The sequence below is a fragment of the Schistosoma haematobium genome, chromosome ZW (genome assembly GCF_000699445.3).
Source record: "Schistosoma haematobium chromosome ZW, whole genome shotgun sequence".
Lineage (NCBI taxonomy): Eukaryota > Metazoa > Platyhelminthes > Trematoda > Strigeidida > Schistosomatidae > Schistosoma > Schistosoma haematobium.
The window spans coordinates 35,554,934-35,579,559 of record NC_067195.1 but is presented as its reverse complement, the minus strand read 5'-3'; the positions used below and the strand labels follow the sequence as shown (position 1 = coordinate 35,579,559).

The 24,626-nt window shown below is 35.3% G+C and overlaps 1 protein-coding gene across 2 annotated transcripts; it reads left to right on the top strand.

Annotated features, from left to right (window-relative positions):
* Nucleotides 1-5,382: 5,382 nt before the first annotated feature.
* Nucleotides 5,383-9,992, top strand: ODF3_1 (Outer dense fiber protein 3; the record flags this gene model as incomplete). 2 transcript variants are annotated; one of them, XM_051211198.1, is made up of 4 exons in its annotated part: nucleotides 5,383-5,900; nucleotides 5,940-6,052; nucleotides 6,086-6,226; nucleotides 7,427-9,992. In XM_051211198.1, the coding sequence occupies exons 1-4, from the start codon at nucleotides 5,501-5,503 to the stop codon at nucleotides 7,436-7,438; spliced, it is 666 nt and encodes a 221-aa protein (XP_051071236.1). In that variant the 5' UTR covers nucleotides 5,383-5,500. The 2 variants fall into 2 exon arrangements, with proteins under 2 accessions (XP_051071236.1, XP_035590069.1); XM_035733537.2 differs by having other exon boundaries at nucleotides 9,311-9,409.
* Between the last annotated feature and the right edge of the window lie 14,634 nt (nucleotides 9,993-24,626).

The following is a 24,626-nucleotide window of genomic DNA, read 5'->3' as shown; positions in this document are numbered from 1 at the left end:
GTTTAGCAACTCTGTCGAAAACCTTTGCTGGTACTGACAGTAGTGTGATGCCTCTGTAGCATTCACATCCGTTCAGATCTTCTTTCCTTGGTATGTTGTTGAGGTTTCTTGCTTTCCAGTCTGTCAACACTTGTTCCTCCTCCCAAATCTTCCTGAAGAGAACATGGAGTATGTCTGTAGTTGCTTCTATGTGTGACTTTGTTGCATAAGCTAGTATACTGTCAGGTCTTGCTGGCTTCACACTGTTGATTTGTCTGATGACCATCCCGATTTCCTCGATCGTTGATGGAGTGACATCTATAGGAAGGTCTGTGTGTACTGCTTCGATGTCCGGTGAGTTCATGGAACTGGTCTATTCAAGAGTTCCTCAAAGTGTTCTACCCATCTTTCCTCTGTACTTGAATCTCGGTGATTGTCTTGCCTTTTTTGTCCTTGACTGGTCTCTCCGTTTACTGTTTCCCTGTCAGTTTCTTCGTTGTGTCATATAGTTGTTTCATATTCCCTTTCGTTGCAGCTTTTTCCGCTGTCGTTGTTAGGTCTTCCACGTATTTCTGCCTGTCAGCTCCAATGCTCGTCTTCACTTGCTTGTTTTCTTCAGTGTGTTCAGCTTGTGCCTTGACGTTTTCTATTGTTGTTCAGCTGTTGTTAAATGCTGTCATTTTTAGCGATACAAACATGACTGATCCGATTTTCTACAGTGTGATCCGGTATGACCTATATAGCATTGTGTGGGAATATTAATACCCCTTTAACCATTTTGTTGAATGCACATAAATTTACAAATCTCTCATCATTCTCGTTCCCATGCAATGAGTCCTTTACGTGCTTCTTTGGACAGCATCAGAGCAACTCACTGAGTGTGCGGAGCATTTTCTTCTTGGGTGCAATGGGTTTCACTTATTCCGAGAACTGTCAGTTTGCATCTTCTCATTTCCGTAGCTCCTTGGTTGGCTCTCCCACACTGTCAGAACATTCCGTGTATTTATGTTAATTGTTGCTGTGGTTGTTAGAAGGAGCATCGGCCTCGTGACTACCGAAGAATCTCGGCTTCCACGATGAGGCGTCATAATACTTCCTTCAATTCCCAGTACAGAGTTTCAATGGTTTGATTTGTTTATCGCGTTTGTCGTATGATCATGTAATAATAAAAGATAGTGCAAATGTTGATGGAGCATTTGTACTATTCAGTACGATCATAATAGTAATAGAAAAAAATTCTGAACATATATGACTTTACTTTCACCTAATGGATTGAACTGTCTAAGAATGTGTCAAACATCATAATTGCTAGGCTTCTATAACATATGATCGTTGTTTCATGTACAGCAGTTCGTATGGGACCTTCTCAATTGTTTTTCGTAGATCAAGGTAAAATGAAAAGGTAATTGACCTGCTATCCTTAAGTTCGGTTATGTAGTCAAGGGATTCTAGATGACAAATCATATATAAGTGACATTTTATAAATCCATGCTTAGCAGTATAAACGGGATATACATTACGACCAACATCAAACTGCATCTAAAGGCAAGTTCTAACTTTTAATCCTGTAGGAAATCGACAAAGAGGAAGGCCAAAATCACACTGCGTCCAGAATTGAAAGCAGACACCAAACAGAAGAACAGCAACTGGAAAGTACTGCCCAGTATATGGTTCGATGGAGATTGCTGGTGAGTGGCCTATGCTTCTCCACGAGTATCAGCAGGCGTAAGTAAGCACATAAGTAGCTCCTTTATGTACGAATTTATTAACACGACGTACGCGTTTTTCAATGTAAAGACCACAATCCAACAGTTATATTAAAAGAAATTAGAATCAATCGAGTATTTGGACTGCATAGTTACTTAGCATCACCACAGTTCTAACAACTGAATGCCGAATTTGGGTCAGAAGTGGGTTAAACAGATCATGACAACTGTTGACTCATCGTTAAAAACTAACAGATAGACCTATTAACTAATTTGTTGTTACACCTGCCCGTATGTACTGTGATTTATTTTCACTGAATGGCCCTATTGGGTATCATCTTCTTTGTTAATACATGTTGTGAATTAATGATAATGATAGTAAAAATTTGTAGACCTGTTATGTCAGAAATATATTATTGTCACACGTAGCACACATAATTTAAAATTAATAGTTACTTCATAAAGATTTGATGGCAGAACAATAAGATATGAATTAATGATTTACAGTGGTGCGAAGAAAGTCCTGACTGATAGCATAGAGAAACCATCAAATGAAAACTTGTATGACTTGTAAATAAGTTGTGAACAAGTTAAGTGCAGTGTAGGATTTCGTGTTTTTTAATTAGAAATTCTGGAACGGCAAGTGTAAAATGACTTAAATTTCATCATATCAGTGATTATGATAAGGATGAATACAAACCTCAGCGGTTCAGCTGCGTTAAATAAATACTCAACGTTGTTTATATAAATCATTGGTAATCGCACTGCCGTTTAATAGGTGACACAGACAACTTTTGGAGAGCAAGTCATCAATGGGAATTTTAAAACGAGTTATAGTTTCACGGTAAGGAAGGCTTAGTGGCAGTCTTTTCTTCACAGTTGATGGTTTCGTGATTCGTTTCAGACCTTTTGTATATAGGATGAACTGTTGTTAGTTTTTGAGTTCCGATAGGTTCAGTTGGTTGTCTATGTACTTCAAAGTAAGAACAAAGTGGGACTTACATCTAATTAGAAGTTTACACTATAATGAATAATAGGCAAAAAGCAAACAAAACTTGGGTTCTGATGTCACTTAAACGTGTATAAAATCCATGTTATTTGAGTAAGGCGCATATATTTTCATACGTGTTAGAAGATCAGTGCAAGAAAAGACCTCACCACGATATCTTCCAAAGATGTGTGATCTATCCACCATGTGTATTTCCGAAAGGAGACTGTTCCATATAAGTGAACACGTGATAATGTCGAGTTTTCCCGAGTTTCTTGGTTCGACTTTGATTAAACATGTGTTACTAGTGACAGTTGATGTTGATGCTATGCCGCTGTACGATTTAACTTTATGAAGCGAAGCGTACCGGTTATAAAATTGAATGTGATAATTTACAATGATGTTTTTTGAAAATGAACTAGTCAGCGAAGTTCCGTTGCAAAAGCAAGCTCAGAAAAATGCAATAATTCCCACTTTATCTGTGTTAGTAGTTTCCGGTCGTTAAAGTTGATGTCGTTTATTATGAAGTTGCATTGATAAAAAAATTTATATCAACTTAAGGTCTTGCCAGGTAGATAACGTAGATGTGGGTTCATATCAGAATCAATTTCATTAGAGTTTTTTATGCGCTCTTCAAACTTTTGAACTGCTGTTTTTATCCAGATTGTATCTGAGGATATCTTGTCGAAGGGATAGTAAGGCGCTACTTCCCCGAAGAATCTGATGTAAAACACAAGAATAGTCGAACCCGTGACGAAAAACGCTTCTCACATAGTTGTAAACAAAAAAAAGTATAGATGCAGGGTCGAACATTAGTCGTTCAGGGTCTATTAGTCGTCAATAATCACCAAGTAGGCGCAATAATGTTCGTTCCACAAAATTTGAATGTGTTAACATCTTTTATGTATTTTAGAAATTTTCCGACTTGTTCTTTTGTAGACTGTATTAGATTGAGACTATCATCTCGTCTTTTATGTCAGGTACATCATACCCCTGGAAAATAGTGTTGACGGACACTTACTAGTTAATAGATACATAACTCGGAATTCGTTTACCACAAATGATATATAAGCTCCCAGCAATTGACATTGACGCGTCTCTATCTTCGGATTACAGTTATTTCATTGATCGTTACTCTTCTATGTCATAACTGAACACCTTATATTTGAAATACATTATATACGCATAGTCTCTGATCCCAATATTAACTCGGTTAATACTTTTCTTACTTACTCACGCCTGTCACTCCCGATTGGACGTATGCAGCCGACCATCATTCTCCAACCCACTCTCTCCTAGGTCTTCCTTTCCAGTTCTATCCAATTTCCATTCACTTTTCTCATGCGTGTCTCCTTTCCTCGACGTAATGTGTTCTTTGGTCTTCCTCCTTTCCTTTGGCCCTCAGGATTCCATGTGAGTGCTTGTCTTGTGAAGCAGGTGGGTGCTTACCTCAATGCTTGTCCTATCCGCATATAGTGCTTATTCCTGATTTCTTCCTCCGCTAGAATCTGGTTTGTTTGCTCCCACAGTAGGTTATGCTGGTCAATACTTAATAATAACTATACACTCAGGTCATTTACCTAATTAACCGAGCTCTCTAGTCACCCAGTATTATATCATGACAAGTTACACTAGTAAAGTAGAAATTCAAGCGATTTTATGCCAACTAAAAGGTCAAAATCTGTAACCCCTGTGACTGACGATTCAGTACCTGACAATATTAAATCTTTACCTTCTAAACCCAATGAGTTTTGCGTACAAATATAAACATCACCACCTGGTTCTCCATATAAAAACCCCTATATCTCTTCGTGCAGTATGCAGACGGTAAGACTAGTTGACATAAGAAACAAAATACCCACATGCATCGAAATGTCAAAATAGGCTACCAGACGGCATGTTTTACCAAGACTTAAATCCAAAATCTCAAAAACCAAAGAGTTTAATACTTTATTTCACACATACGAAAACAATGATCGGTATAGTACTGATATCCGTCATTTACAAAACACAGAATCACAATAAAATGAATGTAAGAGTTATATGTGCTGAAGGTTACAAGTTCCTGTGAGAATAGTAGTTATTAAAAGAATAAATATGACTCAGCCACCATACAATCCCCGAGTCATAGGCGCTTTTCAGAAAGCTAGTACAAACAATGTAAGTTAGAAACACATTCCACAGCCTCCACAGCAGCAGACATAACCTCGAAGAAAACAAGTAACACAAGAAGCCAGTGCTTTTTCATCTACCATTTTCGCTTTCATTCTTACCTCTTTTGGATCATCTCACAAGAATCTACGATTGCATTGGCCGAGTAATGTAAAATACCTCTAAACTATCGCAAGCGTGTCAAACTCTAAATATTACATACTTGCTGTTAACCCAGGAAAGTCATTACTTCAAAACTCTGAGACCGTCAACATTTTCGTCGCATAATGCAACTTTTCGATCAAAGTCTGACATCAACACAATTATCCGAGAGCTTATACATCATTCGTATTAGGATCTTACCACAGTCTAACTCCTAGAGCGGTCTGGTAACAGCTAATAGATTTCACTAACAATACCGTATCAAAAACATTTCTTTATCCTTAAAATCATGTATTTTCGTGATTATTTGCTTATGCTCAAACGTAGTGTGGTTATTTGCATCAGCCTTATTCACAAGACAAAATGTTTGTTGCTTTTAATATCGAGCGTTTAAATATACTAATTTTTAAGGTGACCAACTGAAACTATAACAGCGTGTGGCCTTTCGAATTTTTTTCAAGTTATAAAACACTCACGTTCGTAACAAGGACTTATTACCATTTGTGTTTGAAAGATGGTTTACAACTACACTAGACCTCGTGGTCCGATCGCCGCAATGTATAGCAGCCCAGGACCATGTTATGCGCTTCCTAGTTTGGTTGGCTTTCCAAATCACGACCCTCGTTCAAATCATCTCCGTGGAGCACAGTGGTCTTTCGGAATTCGACACGAAAAGTTCAACAGCGAATGTAGCCCAGGGCCGTGTTATTATCCTGACTCGAAAATACTACGTGATGGCAAAGATGGGACACCACACTACTCACTATATAGCCGTCAGAAGGAGGCAATGATATTTTCAAATCCTGGTCCAGGAGCCTACACTCCTGAAAACAGTGATCACTTCGTTTTTAGCAAAGCCCCGGCGTACTCATTAAGCTCTAGAAACAAGGAGTTCAAGGTGGACGATGTTCCAGGTTTTTTACCATTTTCATAAATCTAAATCGATATTGTAGGTCCGAATAGATACAATATAGATCCTATGCTCGGAAAGACAGTTAGAAGTCAAAAGCAATCAGCCCCAGCATACTCGCTGTCCAGCAGAACAAAGCTTTTCGGTGCTGCTGAGGTAGGTTTATCCGAAAGGAATTTACTGCTGTAGACACCTGGAGCTGGAGCATATAATATCACTGATCTTAACTTGTACCGAGAAGCTGCCCCTAAATATTCTGTAACAGGAAGAAATCAGCTGCCAACCGACACTACGAGGAAGCCAGGTCCAGGCGCTTACTATCCCGAAAGAGTGAGATTTTTCGTATAACCTTTGCAAACATTGAAGTCGAGTTTTAAAATTAAAGATAGGAAAAAAATAAAAATAGACTTGTGTTTGTGTAATGAATGGTGATTCATTGACATATGTTTTTGTCTCACACTGTAGTTGTCAAGGCTTCTTAGTGGCTGATGGATAAGTTGTTTATCTGATTTCAGAATTTTGTCGACATATCCATGTTAATTTTTCTATTAATGAAATACTTTTGCGTTCCCGAATAAAACTTATGAAACGTTAATTTTCAGCAGAATATTTTGGTGTCATGAATTCCATTCTTAAAAAGATAGCTTGGTGAATGTTTACCTTGAATATTTTCTCCATCTTATCATGTGAATAATTTTGTCCAATCCACTTTTTGTGGCCATTGATTCCAATAACATTGATGTATTTAATCAGATTCAAAGTATTAGTTTCAACAAGAGCTCACAGTTTTTAGTAGATAACGTAACCATTAGACGTACTAACGTCAGACTTGGTAGCATTTTATACTAGACCTGTTAGTTACCGAAATAAAAGTACTTAAATTCAACAATTCTTCTGAAATATATATATATATATTTATATAATTTTTCTTATCCCTGCATATTTCCAAGAATATCTTCTCTAACATGATAATAAATTCGTGTGCTACTTCATTTATCATTGAACTTTCGTCCTTTTAGTGGTTCTATGATATGGCAATGATTAGCCTTCTATTTAAAACAAAATAAAACATTGATACTTACAGCCATCTAGTTTGACTGGTATACAATCTAATACTCGTTTGCCATGACCAAACAAGACGATAAGTACATGTTTTGGTAAGGTTTACCCATCCAGAATGGGACGGATTAGGAGACCATTTGCAACTTGTAATATAATTTTATGTATAACAGTAAATCTGATTAAATGTGGATTCAGAAACGTAACGTCTGAAGTAACGTATACAAAAATAGAAGGGGACAATAATTTAGCCCTCCAGTATATTTGATTACTAGAGATAAAGGTTAAAGGTCCTATTTGGATGTTTTGTACATTCAAACTTAGTGTGATTGGCAAGCATATGACAGATTAGTATCCTATTTGAGTCATTATAACGATTGTCATTTTTATTTAGTTAGGATAACTTGGTTTACTTTTCCGTGTTTTCAGTGGACTGAGTATTTTATTCCATTTGTACAATGTTTTTCACAGGAATGTTTGTGATTGTTATTTGTGTACTTCTACAACGCTGTTGCATATTTACTTTATTGTGATAGTAAGCCAAAATTTACTCCAATGTTTACAATACACTATAGTGTACTCAAGCAATACCATTTCCTCAAAGTCTCAATATCTGTTCATTCCGTTAGTTGACGCTTGGTATATTAGCATTCCATAATGTTATGTTTTACTGCCAAAGTGCATTATTTCCAAACAGTTGTGAGAGTTTCTGCTTCAATACCATACTTCAATGTTGACAGTGGCTAGTAGAAAAACACAGCATCGTCCCATTTAAATTGGGGTAAGTAAAACGTCATATCTACCCACGTGTTACTGGAGAAAATTCCGGCAAGTATAGCCCATAATTTTTTCAGTGAGTCAAAATATGTTTTGATAAGCTAATCCCATGAATACAAACCTTGAAACCGAAGTTCAAAACGTTTCGTGCAAGAGTCGTAATGCAGGTGAATGAAGGTTTGTTCAGTAATTGGTATAGAATATAAATCTAAGCTTCATATGAAGCATTATAAACATGACCTCAAAGTAGTTATCCAATCCCCTACGGTAAAAGTTACCGTTAAGTTAAATTTTCTGGAAACACTTTGGCTTGATATAACCTACTTTTGACTGAACAATCATTTTCTAAACGCCTAGGTAAAAGATCTTTGGATTAATTAATCGCTCCATTTGGTTATACAATACCCCTGTAATAAGTCTTCTTGAAATGATTCACGCAATTTCGGCCATTGTTTCTTCAAAAAGTGATGCTCAGACAAATTTATACAACAACAGATTTAAAAGAAGCTAGCCAGTTTTACAACACAAAAAACGTTGTGCCTATTAAGCTGATCTAGATTTGGTTCTTCAGACCGTCATAGCATATAGTAACTGATAACTACATTTGCTGCTAGATTAGCTTACTGAAGTTACATGGCCATTTTTAAATGCTGGAACATTTAATTAAATTTACGTGTTATGTCAAAATAAATATTAACGGCTTGAAATCAAACCTTTCTAATAACGACACTTTTGTTTATCTAAATCTCACTTGCGGTAACCACGCAACACTATTTATCATAGTAAAAGTGAGGCTGTTGGGTATGTTCTGTAAGCTTTCACACCATTCAATAAAATTTTGGTAGTTATTTACTTTGTGCATAATTTAACTGAACTATTTTCATCTTAAATGGTATACAATTGTCAGTAGTAGTTTGACTAAATAAACTTATTTTTGGCTATGATGTCTAAAAGTATATTAAGGTTTACTTATTGGTTTATATTTCTGTGCATCAAACATTTCTTAAAATTCAGCAATGTCTTAGTAAACCCGACAAACCTCATAAAAGTGTAGTGAAATTACAGTGGTCATTAATAAATGTTCGACAAAGCTTGTTTGTAAAGCACTAAGATACTGTTTAGTCCGTATGCAGTTTGAAACTGCCTTAAAATATGAAAACAGGGGTTTTTAATGCCACATATATCATATCTGGATTTTTAAATTTTTAATATTGAAGTGCTTTCAAGGCTTATACATCTTACATCTTGGAAAACGATGACTCTAAAGTAAAATATTCACCAAATGTTATCTCATTTGAAGCTTTTAGTTAGTGAGAATATTTTGGTATTTTTCAGTGTGAAGTCTACTGAATTTACTTAAAATCTGATCCTGTTGAATATAAAAGATATCACACTATATTCATTCTTTATTTAGCACATATAGTTGTCTTAGTTATACATCTGATGAAGGTCGTTTTATCTCTTATAGAGTGTGGCGCTTTATATATTTTTTTCAAGCTCAATAATATACTTTCTAAAACTTTTACTCTAAAATTTATTCACTTTCAAAACTTTATAGTCATTTCTTCTTGGTTTTAGGTTCACATGAATTCACAATCTGCTCCACAGTATTCATTTGGAATTCGCCATTCTCAGTATAAGGGCGAATTCATAACAGACGCTGATCTGGATCAATAACTATGTATCAAAGACCTAAACGTAAAGAGGAAATATTAGATTATATTACTTCGCGAAAACGAAGAACTGAAACTTAATAATTATATACGTGATAATTTATAACTTATACGATACATGGCTTACAATTTAACTGCCTGTGATATAGAACAAACACATCAATTCTCCTATTTTTATTTAACAAAACGTACTATTATAATTGGTTATTTTAACTTCAATTATCTGCTTTTAATATTTTTCTACTTGTTACTTGCAATTCACTTAATAGAAATAATTTAATATAAAAGTTGCTAATGTCTTTGATGTATTGAAGCTGATGAAAATAGACAGAAATATAGACACAAAATTGTTCAAGACCATATTTTTGAACTGTATCACAAACGCATGATAAACGCCTGAATTAGGCAACGCTTATGCAGTGTATAAAAACGTAAGCTGAAAGGCAAACTAAATTCATGCAGTTCTGATGAAAATATAGTACATTTTCTATAAATGCCCCAAGAACAAAATAAGCAATATATAAATGATCAAAGAGTTCTTTGAGTTTCAATTCTTACAAGCAGCACTGATGCTTAAGTAATAATTAAATAATTCGGAGAAATATAACATGCAGTTAAGGAAAATCCAAAAGTGTTTTGCTTTAAACTTATTCAACTTAATAATGTCAGTTTCTATTTAGTTGTAACTACGTAGTTAACATATTTTAATTATTCTATTTTTCACGTTCTATCTATTATTTAATTTCCCCGCTGAATGAGCTCTGGATACGTGTAAGTACTATGTCTATTAAATAAATACATTACTCAGTGCAAGAAAATCAGCGAGGCGTTCCCCTCAATTTTATGTGATAGGAAAAGACACCGGTTGTTGCTTAGTCGTTATGTGATTTATGCTATGCTCAAAAATCAAAATGTCAAAAGTTGTTGCCCTTTAACTAATCGAGATCGAGGTCTGCAGGACAAGCTGTGAGTTATATGTGGAGAAATTCAAATGCTTTACTTCCACCTGAAGTTTGTGCTAATGGTGTCGTTCAGAAGAACAATGAAAGCTCCACGACCAAACCATGCAACTAAGAGATCAAAGTTCCACCTAAAGTATCCAGAATTGCAGTAATATAATCTCGGTCACCATTCATATTATTGTTTAATAACAGTATAACATGGCAAACAAAAAATGTTTTTATTCTGCCGATTTATCCATTTCTGTTGCATCTCTTGAACGCAAGAGGAATATATTTGTTAATGCAATATAATTTATACTATAAAATGAATCAAATAATCTTCATCACGTTGGTGGAAGAAATTTAAGTGTGTTAACTTCCGGCTAGTATTACGTATAATGAACCCAACATTATATGCTCAAAATCCAGTTTTAAGTACTGAAAGTATGAAACTAATCCCTTTACTAGAAATCTTGCATAAGCTTATAAGTTCTAAAACGTTTCTGAAATACAATGTTAAATGTAATCTGACACCAAATTTATTTGAATTGCAGACCGAACGCAAATATGGATCGGTAATTAAACAAATCTTGAATTTTAAATCGTTGAGTTTGCTGATAATTTGCTTATTGTTCTTTCGCTCTTTAAACTAATCTAAAAGCTTCTGTAAACAAAATAACTTCACCTGATGACTAAATATAAAAAGAAATTGTTATTATAAAGTATATAAAAGTTAACTATTCGATAAGTTGATGTAGTTTGAATAATAATGTTTATGGATTTTTCGGGCTGATGATTCTTGTATGTCACTAGCTATCAATTGTGTATCTAAGGTACTATTGTATTTGCGAACAAAGCACGTTATATTGCCCATTTTTACCAGTTAATGATATCATAATATTCTAACTAATGAATTTAACATAAATTCGTTTCTATTCTTCGCTTTTATTTCTCGCTTCAGTCAATTCACCTGTAAGTAGTTTTAGACCGGAATACTAAAGGATATGATCTACCATAGATAACTCCAATTTATCGACTTAATGATACATAGTAAAAATATTTTATTCTTCCTTATTTTTATAAGAAGACACACCAAAGGATTTATCTGAATGCGGAAATGACATTGAATTTTATTTTACACTCATTTTTCTTTACTTAACTGAATAAATACACTGAGGGGACTGATCAACAAAATCGCTCTTTTGAATTTAATGAATAGCGTATTATAAACTTGTTTTCTTTAGAAACAAATGTTCAAAATATTTAAATCGAAATCTGATTTTTAACAGTAGTTCTTGTTGGCTACTAGCTCACTAATCTAATTATTGTGTTTGCTCTGTAGAACATCAGTCTGATTTCGTAATCTATGCACTAAAGTATACAACGGACAAATTGACAGCTCTTGAAGATATTCTCAATCAACGATCATGATGGATATCACGACGTATTTATAAAAGTCCGTATGGAAACGAATGTTTCCTCTGGGAACATTTAATATACAGGTTGATGATAATTAGCCGTATGATATGAAAGAGCATAAAAGCGGTGAAATAGTATTTCAAGTACAACGTTAAAAAATGAAATATTGATTTATCAGAAAATTCCCGAATACAACTGTATATTGCACAGAGATTCAAACTTGAAATGAAAAGGACTAGCTTTTTAATTTCACTTAAACTGTTCAAGTTAGCGGAAAGACTTTTCACAACTGGTCTTCTTGAAATAATGGATTGCATACGTCCATCATTTGGTCTGCTTGTTCTTCTGTTTAGAAAGTACTCAAGAATGCTATATTATTGGACATAAATTATCAGATATGGCTACTTGCATAGTTGCACACACATACACACACACATAAAATTACGCTAGCTTGCGATCATATTTCAACTTGACTTATATGGGTATATATAGATGTTTTGAGATAACTGGATAAAATCAAAAATTTTCTCGACCTGTTGTCATGGTGATTAAGGAAACAAGTATATTATTTTGACATTTTAGTGTTTATGATTTTTTTAAGTGTTTTGATTAGAGGAAGGACTTTCATGGTATCACAGATGGTTAATAGTACTGTGAAAGTCTGAATATGGTTTAGTTTAACGAGTTGAGGCTTCGACTAACCTCAACTTTTCAAGTACCCACTAAAGACAGATTATTAACGCATTTATATTTATACATTGATGAATAAACCGATAAAGCGATTGACATAAGATCACAGATAAAAATGTTTTTTCCAGTGCAGAAAACACTTTCAAAATGACTGAACTCATAATGAACGAGTGATTTTTCAAATAAGCATTTAACTATCGAGAGTGTAGAGATTATCCATCTACATTATTTGTTATTTAGTTAGTAGAGCCAAATGAGATCTCCTATTAGTAAAGTTCGTACACTAAAGACGCTATAAAATTGTTAAATCCCGATGAGAATAATGAATGGTAATTTTTAGGATCCATTTATGGGCCAATACTATACGTATATTTTTATCGTATAATTGTTAAATAGCTAAACTATACATATTCATGTCCCTCTTATTATGAGTTTTATTTTGACCTATGGACTATTATTATACGACTTACCATTCTTGAGTTATGGCCTGTCTATCAATTACTATCTCCCTTATTAATAGCCGCATTTGGCTAAATCTTGTGCAGACGATATTTCCTATTTTATGGTACGATGTGGTCTGTTTGGTTGGTATATAAACCCAGTATGTTTGAAATAAATGATTCATATCACAGAGAGCTGAGATTGGGGTTCTGGGATTAAAAGGCTGGGCTAGGCACGAAGCAGGACCGATAAGGGCTCTAGACTGCTCTTACGGGTCTTATGTGTCATTGGTTCGGTCGATAATTCACTGTTCTCCAATTGGCGGTATCATCACGTAATACATTAACAGGGCACACAGGCCACAAGTTATAACAAAAATAAGAAAATTCCTATCCAAATTTAATGTATAATAGAACCAAAAAGCATGATGAGAATAATTCATCTAAAATAAAAAAGGCGTTAATGAGGAAATCAAATGTAATGGAGTGTTATATATGTACTTACTTAGTTACTTACGCTTGTAACTTCCAATGGAGCATAGGCTGCCGACCAGCACTCTCAAACCCACTCTGTCCTGGGCCTTCCTTTCCAGTTCTATTTAATTTTTGTTCATTTTTCTCATGCCTGTCTCCTTTTCTCGACGTACTGTGTACTTTGGTCTGCCACTTTTCCTTTGGACTTGAGGATTCCGTGTGAGGGCTTGCCTTGTGACGCAGTTGGGTGCTTTCCTTAATGCTTGTCCTATCCACTCCCAACGCTTCTTCCTCCGCTGGGATCTGGTTTGTTCTTTCCCACAGTAGGTTGTTGCTATTAATGTCTGGCCAACGGATCCTACGTATTTTGTGAAGACAGCTGTTAAACACCTGTATCTTCTGGATGATGGCTTTCGTAGTTCTCCAAGTTTCCGCCCCATACAATAGAACTGTCTTGAAATTTGTATTGAAAATCCTGACCTTGGTGTTGGTTGACAGTTGTTTTGCGTTACAGATGTTCTTCAATTGTAGATATGCTGCTCTTGCTTTGCAGATCCGTGCCTTCACATCTGCATCAGATCCACCCTGTTCATCAATGATGCTGCCCAAATATATAAAGGTTTTTACATCTTCTAAATCTTCTCCGTCAATTGTGATTGGATTGGTGCATGCTGTGTTGTATCGGAGAATCTTGCTTTTCCCTTTGTGTACATTGAGACCTCTGCTGCTACACTGATCGTCTTCCGCATTTGTTGTTGCGTGTGCGATAGGAGAGCCAGATCATCTGCGAATTCTAGATCGTCCAGCTGCATCCTAAATGTCGACTGTAACCCATGCTTCCCCACAGATGTTGACGTCTTTATGATCCAGTCGATCACCAGGAGAAAGAGGAAGTGTGAGAGTAATTAACCTTGCCTGACACCGGTCTTTACTTCGAACGAGTTTGTCAACTGTCATCCATGCAGGATTTTGCAGTTTAGTCCATCATTGGGATTCCGTATGATATTGACTATCTTCTCAGGCACTCCTTAGTGTCAAATAAGCCTCCATAGTTTTGTCCTCTCCACGCCATCAAATGCTTTCTAGTAGTCAATGAAGTTGATGTAGAGTGATGAATTCCATTCAATCGATTGTTCCACAATGATCCTTAGTGTTGCGATTTTGTCTGTACACGATCGATCCTTACGGAATCCAGCTTGTTGGTCTCGAAGTTGGGCGTCTACGGAGTCCTTTATTCTGTTTAACAATACCCTGTTGAAGACTTTTCCCGGCATTGACAGAAGAGTGATGCCGCTGTAGTTATCACAGTTACTGAGATCGCCTTTCTTTGGTATTTTGACCAGAAGTCCTTCTTTCCAGTCTGTTGGTACTTGTTCCTCATCCCAAATCTTATTGAAGAGAATGTGGAGTATCCTTGCAATTACCACTACGTATGTTTTTAGTGCCTCTGCTGAAATGTTGTCTGGTCCTGCTGCTTTGCCATCCTTGATTTGTCTGATGGCCATGCTGATTTCTTCGATTGCTGGTGGACCAACAGTGATTGGGAGGTCCGTGTGTGCTGCTTCGATGTTGGGTGGGTTCAGTGGGGCTGGTCGATTCAAAAGTTCTTTGAAGTGTTCTACCCACCTGTTTCGTTGTTCTTCAATGTTGGTGATTACCTTGCCTTCCTTGCTTTTCACTGTTTGCTCCGGTTTACGGTGATTTCCATAGAGTTTCTTTGTTATGTCATACAGTTCTCTCATGCTTCCTTCTCTTGCAGGCTTTTCCGCTGTCCTTGCTAGATCTTCCACATATTTACGTTTGTCAGTTCTAATGCTCCTCTTCACTTGCTTGTTTACTTCTGTGTATTCAGCTTGTGCCTTGGCTTTCTCTGTTCTTGTTCGGCTGGTATTGATTGCTGCCTTCTTGTTCCTCCTTTCTTGAATCATATCCAGTGTATCAACAGTGATCCATTCCTTGTGATGGTGCTTATTGTGGCCCAGAACCTCATGACATGTTGAAGTGATTGCCTCCTTTATCCCTTTCCAGTTGCTCTCCATAGTAGTTCCCTCTCCATTGAGTAGATCGTGAAAGGCCTGGAACCTATTACTGAGGGCTATCTTGAATTCGTTGAGTTTGTTACTATTCCGAAGAAAGTCCGTATTAAACTTTTGTGATGTTGTCCACCCTGTTTTCCAGTGCTTCTTGAGTTTCAATTTCATCTTGGCGACCAGCAATTGATGATCTGATGCTATATCAGCTTACCTCTTGGTTCTCATATCCTCCATCGTCCTTCTGAACTTTTTGTTGATGCAGATATGGTCGATTTTGTTCTGTGCAGTGTGACCCGGTGCAGTCCATGTGGCTTTGTGTATGCGTTTATGTGGGAATATAGTGCCGCCTATGACCAATTTATTGAAGGCACATAGGTTTGCAAATCTCTCAAGATTTTCGTTTCGTTCTCCTAGTCCATGTCGTCCCATGTCTTTGTATCCGGTGTTGTCCATTCTAACCTTGACATTTAGGTCTTTTATCAGAATGGTTAGGGTCCTTTGTTGCGCACTTTTCGACGATTGACTGGTCTATCGTAGAATTGATCTGTAACGTCTTCATTGTAGTCGTTGGTAGGCGCATAGCATTGGATGACATTCATTGTAATGCCCTCTTTCTTTGTTTTGAAGGAGGCTTTGATGATCCTTGGTCCATGAGATTCACATCCTATAAGTGCATTTTGTGCTTGTTCGGATAGCATCAATGCAACTTCTTGTGTATGTGGGGCATTTTCTTCATCATGGCCGGAGTATAACAGAAGCTGCCCTGAAGTTAGTTGTTGTTGTCCAACTTGTGTCCAATGTGTTTCACTGATTATAAGCACCTCTAGGTTGTGTCTCCTCATTTCTGCAGCAATTTGGAAGACTCTCCCGGTCTCTCACATTGTACACGCATTCCATGTAACTAAATAAATGGTTGTTTTGATTGTCAGAAGGGGCATCGACCTCGCGACTTCCGAAGGAACTCCACTTTCATCATAAGCCGTCATAACTCTTCTAAATGAAGACCTTATGACTCCCAGGACATAGTTCAAAAGGTTTGGATAATTTTTTCTGGTTAGCGTTTTTTTAGCGAGTTCGTTTTCTACGGGATGGGGTCGCTAACCACATGCACAACCCTTCTCATTTACTTGGGCGCTGGACCGGCAGTAGCCCCCAGAGGGACTCCAGACGGAGTTGTGTTATACATGTAGATAAGATCAGATAACAAAACTAGAGTTTATACACTCAAAACCCTCAGTTGTTTTTAATTTTTAGATTTTAATCTATTCCGAAGAACAGTGTTTATCATCGCTACAATAAGATGCATGAGTAAACCCATAGAGAATTCATAAATCAGTTATCGAGTTGTATGAACGAAATTAATTACAACATAACATTACACTGTCCAAGGCTTCAGTAAAGTCTTTTTATAATACTTGTTGTTCGTATTTCTCTTTGAATCCAATAGATTTTAACTGTTTAAAAAAATGAGTGCATCAAGTTATACAAATTGTGTTCTGATTGCAGCACCCAATATCCTGGATGAGCGGATCTTTATATTTCAAATTATTTTCATATTTTCTTCCAGATTTCTGAAAATAAGTACCAGCTTAAATGATGATAATAATTTATGTACTTCAGCGCAGCCTAGAAACTTTAGTAAGGTCCGTTTCGACAAAATCGCTTCAGTAAATAGGATAGCACAACTCACCATCAGTATTATTTTGAATGATCACTTGGAGATTTTCACTTATGAACAGAATAAATTTCTTGGAATATTTTAAAATGGAATTTGTAGCACTTGTTAACTGTTTTTCTCTGATAAAGTCGGCGGAAAAAACTATATCCTGAAGCAGAAATCTCGGAACTGTCTGTGATTTAGAACTACAATAGAAATGACAAAGCAGAGAACTTATGTGTGTTCATATACTATGGTCACGGGATTATAACTGTATTTGAGTAGTATATTATTCGTGATCTAATGATCATTTCAATCCAGATGAAGTTCATGATCTGAAATTTTTCAGATATCTACTTCTTTGGAAATTGACTATTAACTGAGACTTTGTCGAGAATAACTTAAATGACCGAACATTTCACCACTGAAATGTTTAACGTAAAGGAATTTGAAAGAGAAAGGACTTTACATTGTCGTTACCTCAAGTGAAAAAATCATTCCGATAGATTAGTGATAGGTCTATTTGTTTCAATGTTCAATGTTTGAACCGAGATTTTCAAATAACTTCAGGAGTAGTTGAGGCTTGCACCGGGAAAGGGATTTACTCTTATGATCCCAGCAAATCAAAATAATCGATTTGCTGATCTCGTGTAAGCCTTCCACTCAAATAATAAACTAGCTGTACAAATTATTAAACACGTGATTAATTTCACGAGATTCGGGATTTTGCTTTCCAAATTTATTGGAATTTCCAAAGTTTGGTTATTATAATTACAAATAACATATCCCTAAAAAAAATCAACAGCCAATACCACCCTTCATTTACGAATCTATAACTCTTTAATCAAATATCTTGAAAATGATTTCAAAATGACCACTGTGACCTTGAATTCAAACATAAGGTATGACATAAAATTAAATCGATAAACCCTATTAAATGAACTTGGAAAATATTTTCTGGAAGATATGTCGATGATTTATCTCCATGATTTTGTCTTGGTACTATATAAACCCTCCGTGAAGAGTTTAGATCAAGCTCATGTGTTACATATTCCTTATAATTGTAACATAAGGTTCATCTGCAATACAGGTTCCAAAGTCATTAAACTCTTATTTGAAAAGGTTGTGATTTAAGGTATTGAAAAAAAATAAGATTTATACTGCTGCTTGAATTAATCTTAAAAATTCAAAAAAGTAATAGTTTGGCTGATATAATTTAATAGACCTAAAGTACAAATTTTTTTAAAATTCAGTTTGCAATACAAAAAAACTGTCCCGAAAAATCCAATACGAAATAGACTGTGCCTTCGTAACTGAAGTGTTTTTAAGCAATAAAAAATACAGTAAAAATGGTTTGAGATAAAAGCTATATGTTTTTGTTTAACGGAGATAAGATTGTAAACAATGTGTCATTTGACTAAGCATTGTACAATTCAATGTTATGTAAGAACAGGACTGAATCCATTGTATATGTTTAATACCATTTTTGTGTTCAACTATTTAATTCACTAATCAGTAGAGGTTTACCTTAGTTATAATAAAGATGATGTCATTTATATAAAAAAACATTGATTGTACATAAATCTGAATTGTGACTAATCATATTTTGAGACTACTGGTATTCTTAAAAATGCTAAATTACTGTTCAACGTATTACAAGCACTGTGGTAATTAACTATTAAAACCAAAAATCGAAATCCTTTGTCTAAACATTAAATATAGATATAACTAGATTCTTTTGTATCTTTGTGAACGAACACATGACTTGTCTGTAACATCTTCTAAAGTGAATGCGTAAGTTAATTCAAAATAACACTAAGGTATTAAGAAATTCTGGGATCTGATAGGATCAAAATAAATTTCCTGTCCTGTTAAAAAAAGTTAAACATGACATTTTAAAAGTGTATGTTCATCGTCAATTGTACAATTACGACACCTCTGTTGAGTGAAGCAAAGTAATGGTCAAATTACGTTAATCATGTTTGCAGTATACTAATTAGTCCGTATAATTCTGTATGACAGTAACTTGAATCATAAGCAAAGATGGATGGCGGCTAGCAGTGGAATCCAGGACGCGCCACCATCCGTCTTTGCTTATAATGCCTGTGACTTCAGGCGATATCGAGACAATCCTCACGGGATGCACATATATCAACAAGAGACTGATTTATTTGCAGTCCTAAACACCGATGAGAAGGCTCAAACAAACAATACGAAAATGAAGTGACTCAAATTGTTTTTAAATTATAAGGAAATTTTATCAGGTAGGCAAAGAAGAACTATCAGTTACATCGAACCATTCATCATAGCTTTAGTTTATTTCTCAAACATTAAGGAAGAAATTATATTTGTAAAAGCTTCAGCTGTTGAACAAATATAGTTTCCTTCTTAAAGTCTTACATCAACTTGGTGTCTAGCGACTGTCAAACTGCTTTTTCAAGTCTATGCGAAGGTTCACATAACCTTATATCTAAGAGGTTAAGCGTTCGCGCGCGAGAACGATAGGTCCTGGGTTCGAATCGCGCGAGACAGGATCGTGGATGCGCACTGCTGAGGAGTTCCACAATATGTGAAAAGGCCGTCCAGTGCTTCCAGGTTTTCCATGGTGTACTAGCTTCAGTTGACTTATGATCTCAACTATTGGAATTATGTCTAATAGCCTGCATTTCATACTTGTTCATATAAAGGACTAAAGCTGACCAGTCTTTGTTGGCATACAGGGAACGTAAGCCGATTGCCTCAACATCGGCATTTAGTCACAAGATTTTAATAAATTTAGATAATGTAGAGAAGAAGAATCCAGAAAGTAGGCTTTGTCCTATTTTGAACTTGTCAGCAAGATGTACATAGATCTCCGTGTCTTGTATTCCACTGCTAGCCACTATGGTGCTTTAGTAAAATCTTATGACTTAATGGCAATACCAGTGCAATCAGCTCAAGATGCCCATATGCAATTATACACTGACTGATTGCAGGCTTTAATATAAATAACGCGTAAAGAAAACCCTTACATATAAAACTCAGACCCGTTTCAGCTAACAGCTATGTGGTCCTGTAACTCAGTAGACAAGTGGATGGTATTGGGTTTGAGTCTGAATGTAAACATCAGCAGTTAAGTACAGGTGCGTCCAACTAACAAATCGAAAATAGGATTAAGTGGGCATCTTGAATTCCACTGTTAACTAACACGCAACTTTAGTAATAATACAAATTTATTTGAAAGTATTCACAAAATATGAATCTCAGCTTTTAGTGCTAAAATTTGTTTTGTTACATAGCCACTAATCACAGATATTATAAAACAAAGTACACATATTAAAAATTAAACTTCATAATTCCCCAAGATTTGCACGCGTTTTAACAGCTGAATTGATTTTCAATAAAAAAATTTTTATCAGTTTAATTAATTTTCCGTCAGTGACCAAAGCATCGTTAAGTTTTGACCTGACTTTCTTAAATGTCATGTGTTGGCAAAGTTAACTTCCATAAAATGACTAAAATATATGTATTTCAGTTTGGTTTCTTTTCGTTAATATCACTGTCCAATTATGCCAAGGTTCAAAATTAATGAAGCTAATATCGTCATGTATAACTAGCAGTTTATTTAGTCTATTGCAAAAGAAACAAAATTATATGACTATAATCCAATAGTGTAAAACATTAAATAATGCAAGATTTTCACTTTATCAAAGACACTTTTTACAAAATCTCTGATAGTTCTGTTATTTATCTATTTCAAATTAGTGAATATAGCGAAGAATAAATTCTAAATAAATTTTAAAGTTGATGAATATTTAATAAGAATTTCAGTAAATCAAGCTTACTGTTTCCATCTGTTCACCTTTTCTATTGAATAAGTTTATAGTAACTACTAACAAATTTTGTTTTAGGATAAACAATCTTAGCGAATCATTTTCTTACTAATATTAAACGAACAAAAACAACATAGATAAAAATAAGTTTCTTTGGTAGAAAACGCTATTAAAACCATCCCGGTCCAATAAGTTATGCCTATTTTATAGACAGTTAAAATTTTAACTTGGAAGATAACAAATGATTGGTTTGCTTTGTAGGCAAACAAAAGATGAAGATAATAATAATTTATTTTCAGTTAACTAAGTATAACAGTTCTTTGTAAAATGGATTCTAATTTCAGGCTAAATTAATACAATTAATCATTTTTAAGTTTACTACTATTTCATAAACCACCAAACAAGAAATAATTAATCTATAATCGTTGGGCTATGTTCGAGCTACTTTGTCCATCTGTAACAAAATGAAATGCTATTGAGATGGTGAAGAAGATTTGTAGCTCACGTGGATGATTTTGAATGGCTACCCAATCAACTTCATCAAAAAAATACTAGCCGAATGCATCATCAGAAACAAAGTCAAGTACAGAAATTAACAAAAGGATCATGCTACCATACATAAAAGGCATATCAGAAACGACGGTGAGACTGTTGAAAACCATCGGAATAGGCGTTGCACTTAAACCGACAAAATCCCTACAATCAATCCTATGCAAACCAAAGGATGAAATGATGAAAGAAAACAAACCAATCATCATCTACAAAATAAATTGTGCCAACTGAGAAAAACACTACATCGGACATAGCGGACGCCCTCTTCTTCTTCGCCTGCATGAACATCAATTAGCAGTCAAACGCCATGACATATCTACTCTTATATCAATGCATGTGGACAAATGAGGACACTCATTTGACTGGAAAAATGTGGAAATGTTGAATAGTGGAAATTCCAAAAACATCAGAGAATTTTTGGAAGCTTAGCACTCAAGTCAAGCAGCAATTAACAAGCACATTGAAATCGATGCAATTTATCAACCAATCCGGAAACTTATGCACAGACATAGGAACAAAAATTAGACCAGTGGGAGATATAACTAAAACAATGATAGTTTTAAGGTCAACAAGAACCAGTCAACATCGTCCAGAAGAATGATGAAAGCTCCACGACTAAACCATTCAGCTCGGAGAACAAAACTTCATCAAACTGAAATGATTTTTTGAGTCAATATAAACGAATGATAAATTACGATATCCATTAAACATGACAGTTGATTAGGTCAACAAAATAAATCTTGAACTCGTTGAATTTCGACACTTGTGTAATATCCATCAAAATAGTATGAATAAAATTCTTATAACAGAAATTCAGCTCCTATTCAGCTGTCTATTGAAAACTATTATAACTCTAATTTAATTTTACAACTTTTCATATCTGTTAAGTACACTTCACTTTATTTAAATTTTGTTTTCTCAGTATAATTTTAATATTAAAAAAAAATAAAAGAACATATGAACTTTTCATTTGAATGCCCTTTCTTGTTTTAAAAGTATATTATTTTTTATAAAAGAGAAAATACAAATTCATTCCCAATAAAGTACTTAAAAACTGTGAAATCAGGTTACTCAACACGCTTTTGCACTATTGTTTTCTTACAAAATGATGTTACCTAATTCTAAAATACTCCTGTTATTTGTTAAGCCTGGAAATAACTTCATACGATTCTTCACCATTTTGTGTATTATAGTGTAATGAGGACATATTCTATAAACGACACACATGAACTTGCTTCAACAACCGAAGAAATCAAGATGACCATCAGATAAATCAAGACACGGAAAGCAGCAGGGCCTGACAACATACCAGCTGAAGCACTAAATTCAGACACAGAAGTAACTGTAAAGATGTCTCGCATTCTATTCAGAAAGATTTGGAGGAAGAACAAGTGCCAACAGACTAGAAAGAAGGACACCTCATCAATATTCCAAAAAAGGAGAACTGAACAAATGTGAAGACTATAGAGGCATCAAACTGCCGTCAGTACCAGCAAAAGTTTTCGACAGAGAGTTGCTGGACCGAATGAAATATTCAATAAAAGACCAACTTCGAGATCAACAGTCTGGATTCCTTAAGTATCGGTAGTGAACAGACCAAATTGTGACACTATGGATCATCGATCAACAATCAATTGAATGGACTCGTCAATATACATCAACTTCATTGACTATGAGAAAGCACTTGACAGTGTGTTTAGTACAAAATTACGGGATCTTCTTCGACACTATGGAGTTCCTGAGAAGATTGTCAACATTCTCCGGAATTCATACTACGGACTACAGTGCAAAGTCGTGCTTGGAGGACAGTTGACAGATGCATTCCAAGTAAGAACCAGAGTCAGACAAGGCTGTTTACTCTCCCCCTTCCTCCTTCCTCTGGTGGTTGAATGGATTATGAAGATCATGATATATGAGGGAAAGCACGGAATACAATGGACGGCTCAGAACCAATTAGACGATTTGAACTTCGCGGATGATCTAGCCCTCCTATCCCATACACACGAAAAATGCAAATGAAGACAACTAGTGTAGCAGCAGCCTCAACATCCAGCGGCAGGATACCATCAGCAACAGCCTTCTGTGGGAGAGAACAAACCAGCTTCCAACTGAAGAGGAAATTAGGAAAAGACGATGGAAATGGATAGGACATATCATACTATCAAACTGCATAACGATTCAAGCCCTAACATGGAATTTTGAAGGGAAGCGGTAAAGAGGAAGGCCAAAGAACATATTACGTCGGGAAATAGTAGCAGATATGAGAAGGATGAATAACAACTGGAAAGAGCTGGAAAGGATTTTCCAGGATAAGGGTGGATGGAGAGTGCTGGAGGGTGGCCTATGCCCCTCCATGAGGAGTAACAGGCGTACGTAAAAATCAATAAAATGTAAAAAAAAAAGATAGCACAACACCAACCTAATGGTTAAATATCCTTTATCTAAGTGTACGATTATATAAAATTACACAGTGATAATATACTTTGTCAAACAAGCTGGTTTTTTGGACGCTAAAGTAGCCATTTACTGTTTTATTTAAATCAATATGAATGTTAATGACCAGTGACTAGGCCGAACTTCTTTGACATCCTATATTTCACTAATCTTATACTTCTGAATACAAAACAAACAAGAAAGTTGAAGAGTTTTGTTTTTATTCTGTCCATAGTTTGATGTTATATACAACACAAGTTTTTTTCTAGATAGTATTGAGAAAACGTATGGTCAACTAACTTGACAAGTCTCTTACTTTAGACAGAAACATGAGGAAACTAAACTGACATGCATTATTCAGGAAATTAATCTTTTTTTCATTTGCTAAAAAAATTTGTGGTAATGTTTGACTTTTAAAAGGCAATGTTTCCTCTGAGATAACCTGATAAATTCATGAATTTTGAGCTTCTCTGTCTGAGTTATGGGATGCTGTACATGAATTAAAGGTAATATTCCTTTTACGAATTAATATGGGCTTGTACTACACTAACATGCGTGTTCATTCACCTTTGCTAAAGTATATGAAGAAAATCTGAGAAATGAGAAGAAATAGTCTCCGTAATACTTCAGTCACATTACTTTCGAAATCATGTCAGGCTGCCAACTTCAACATTGAAAATACTTTACTTCTACGCGTTCACTCATTTCTGATTTTGTTTCAGATCAAACAAGATAATCAAGTAAAACTTAACTGTTATATATTTTGTCCT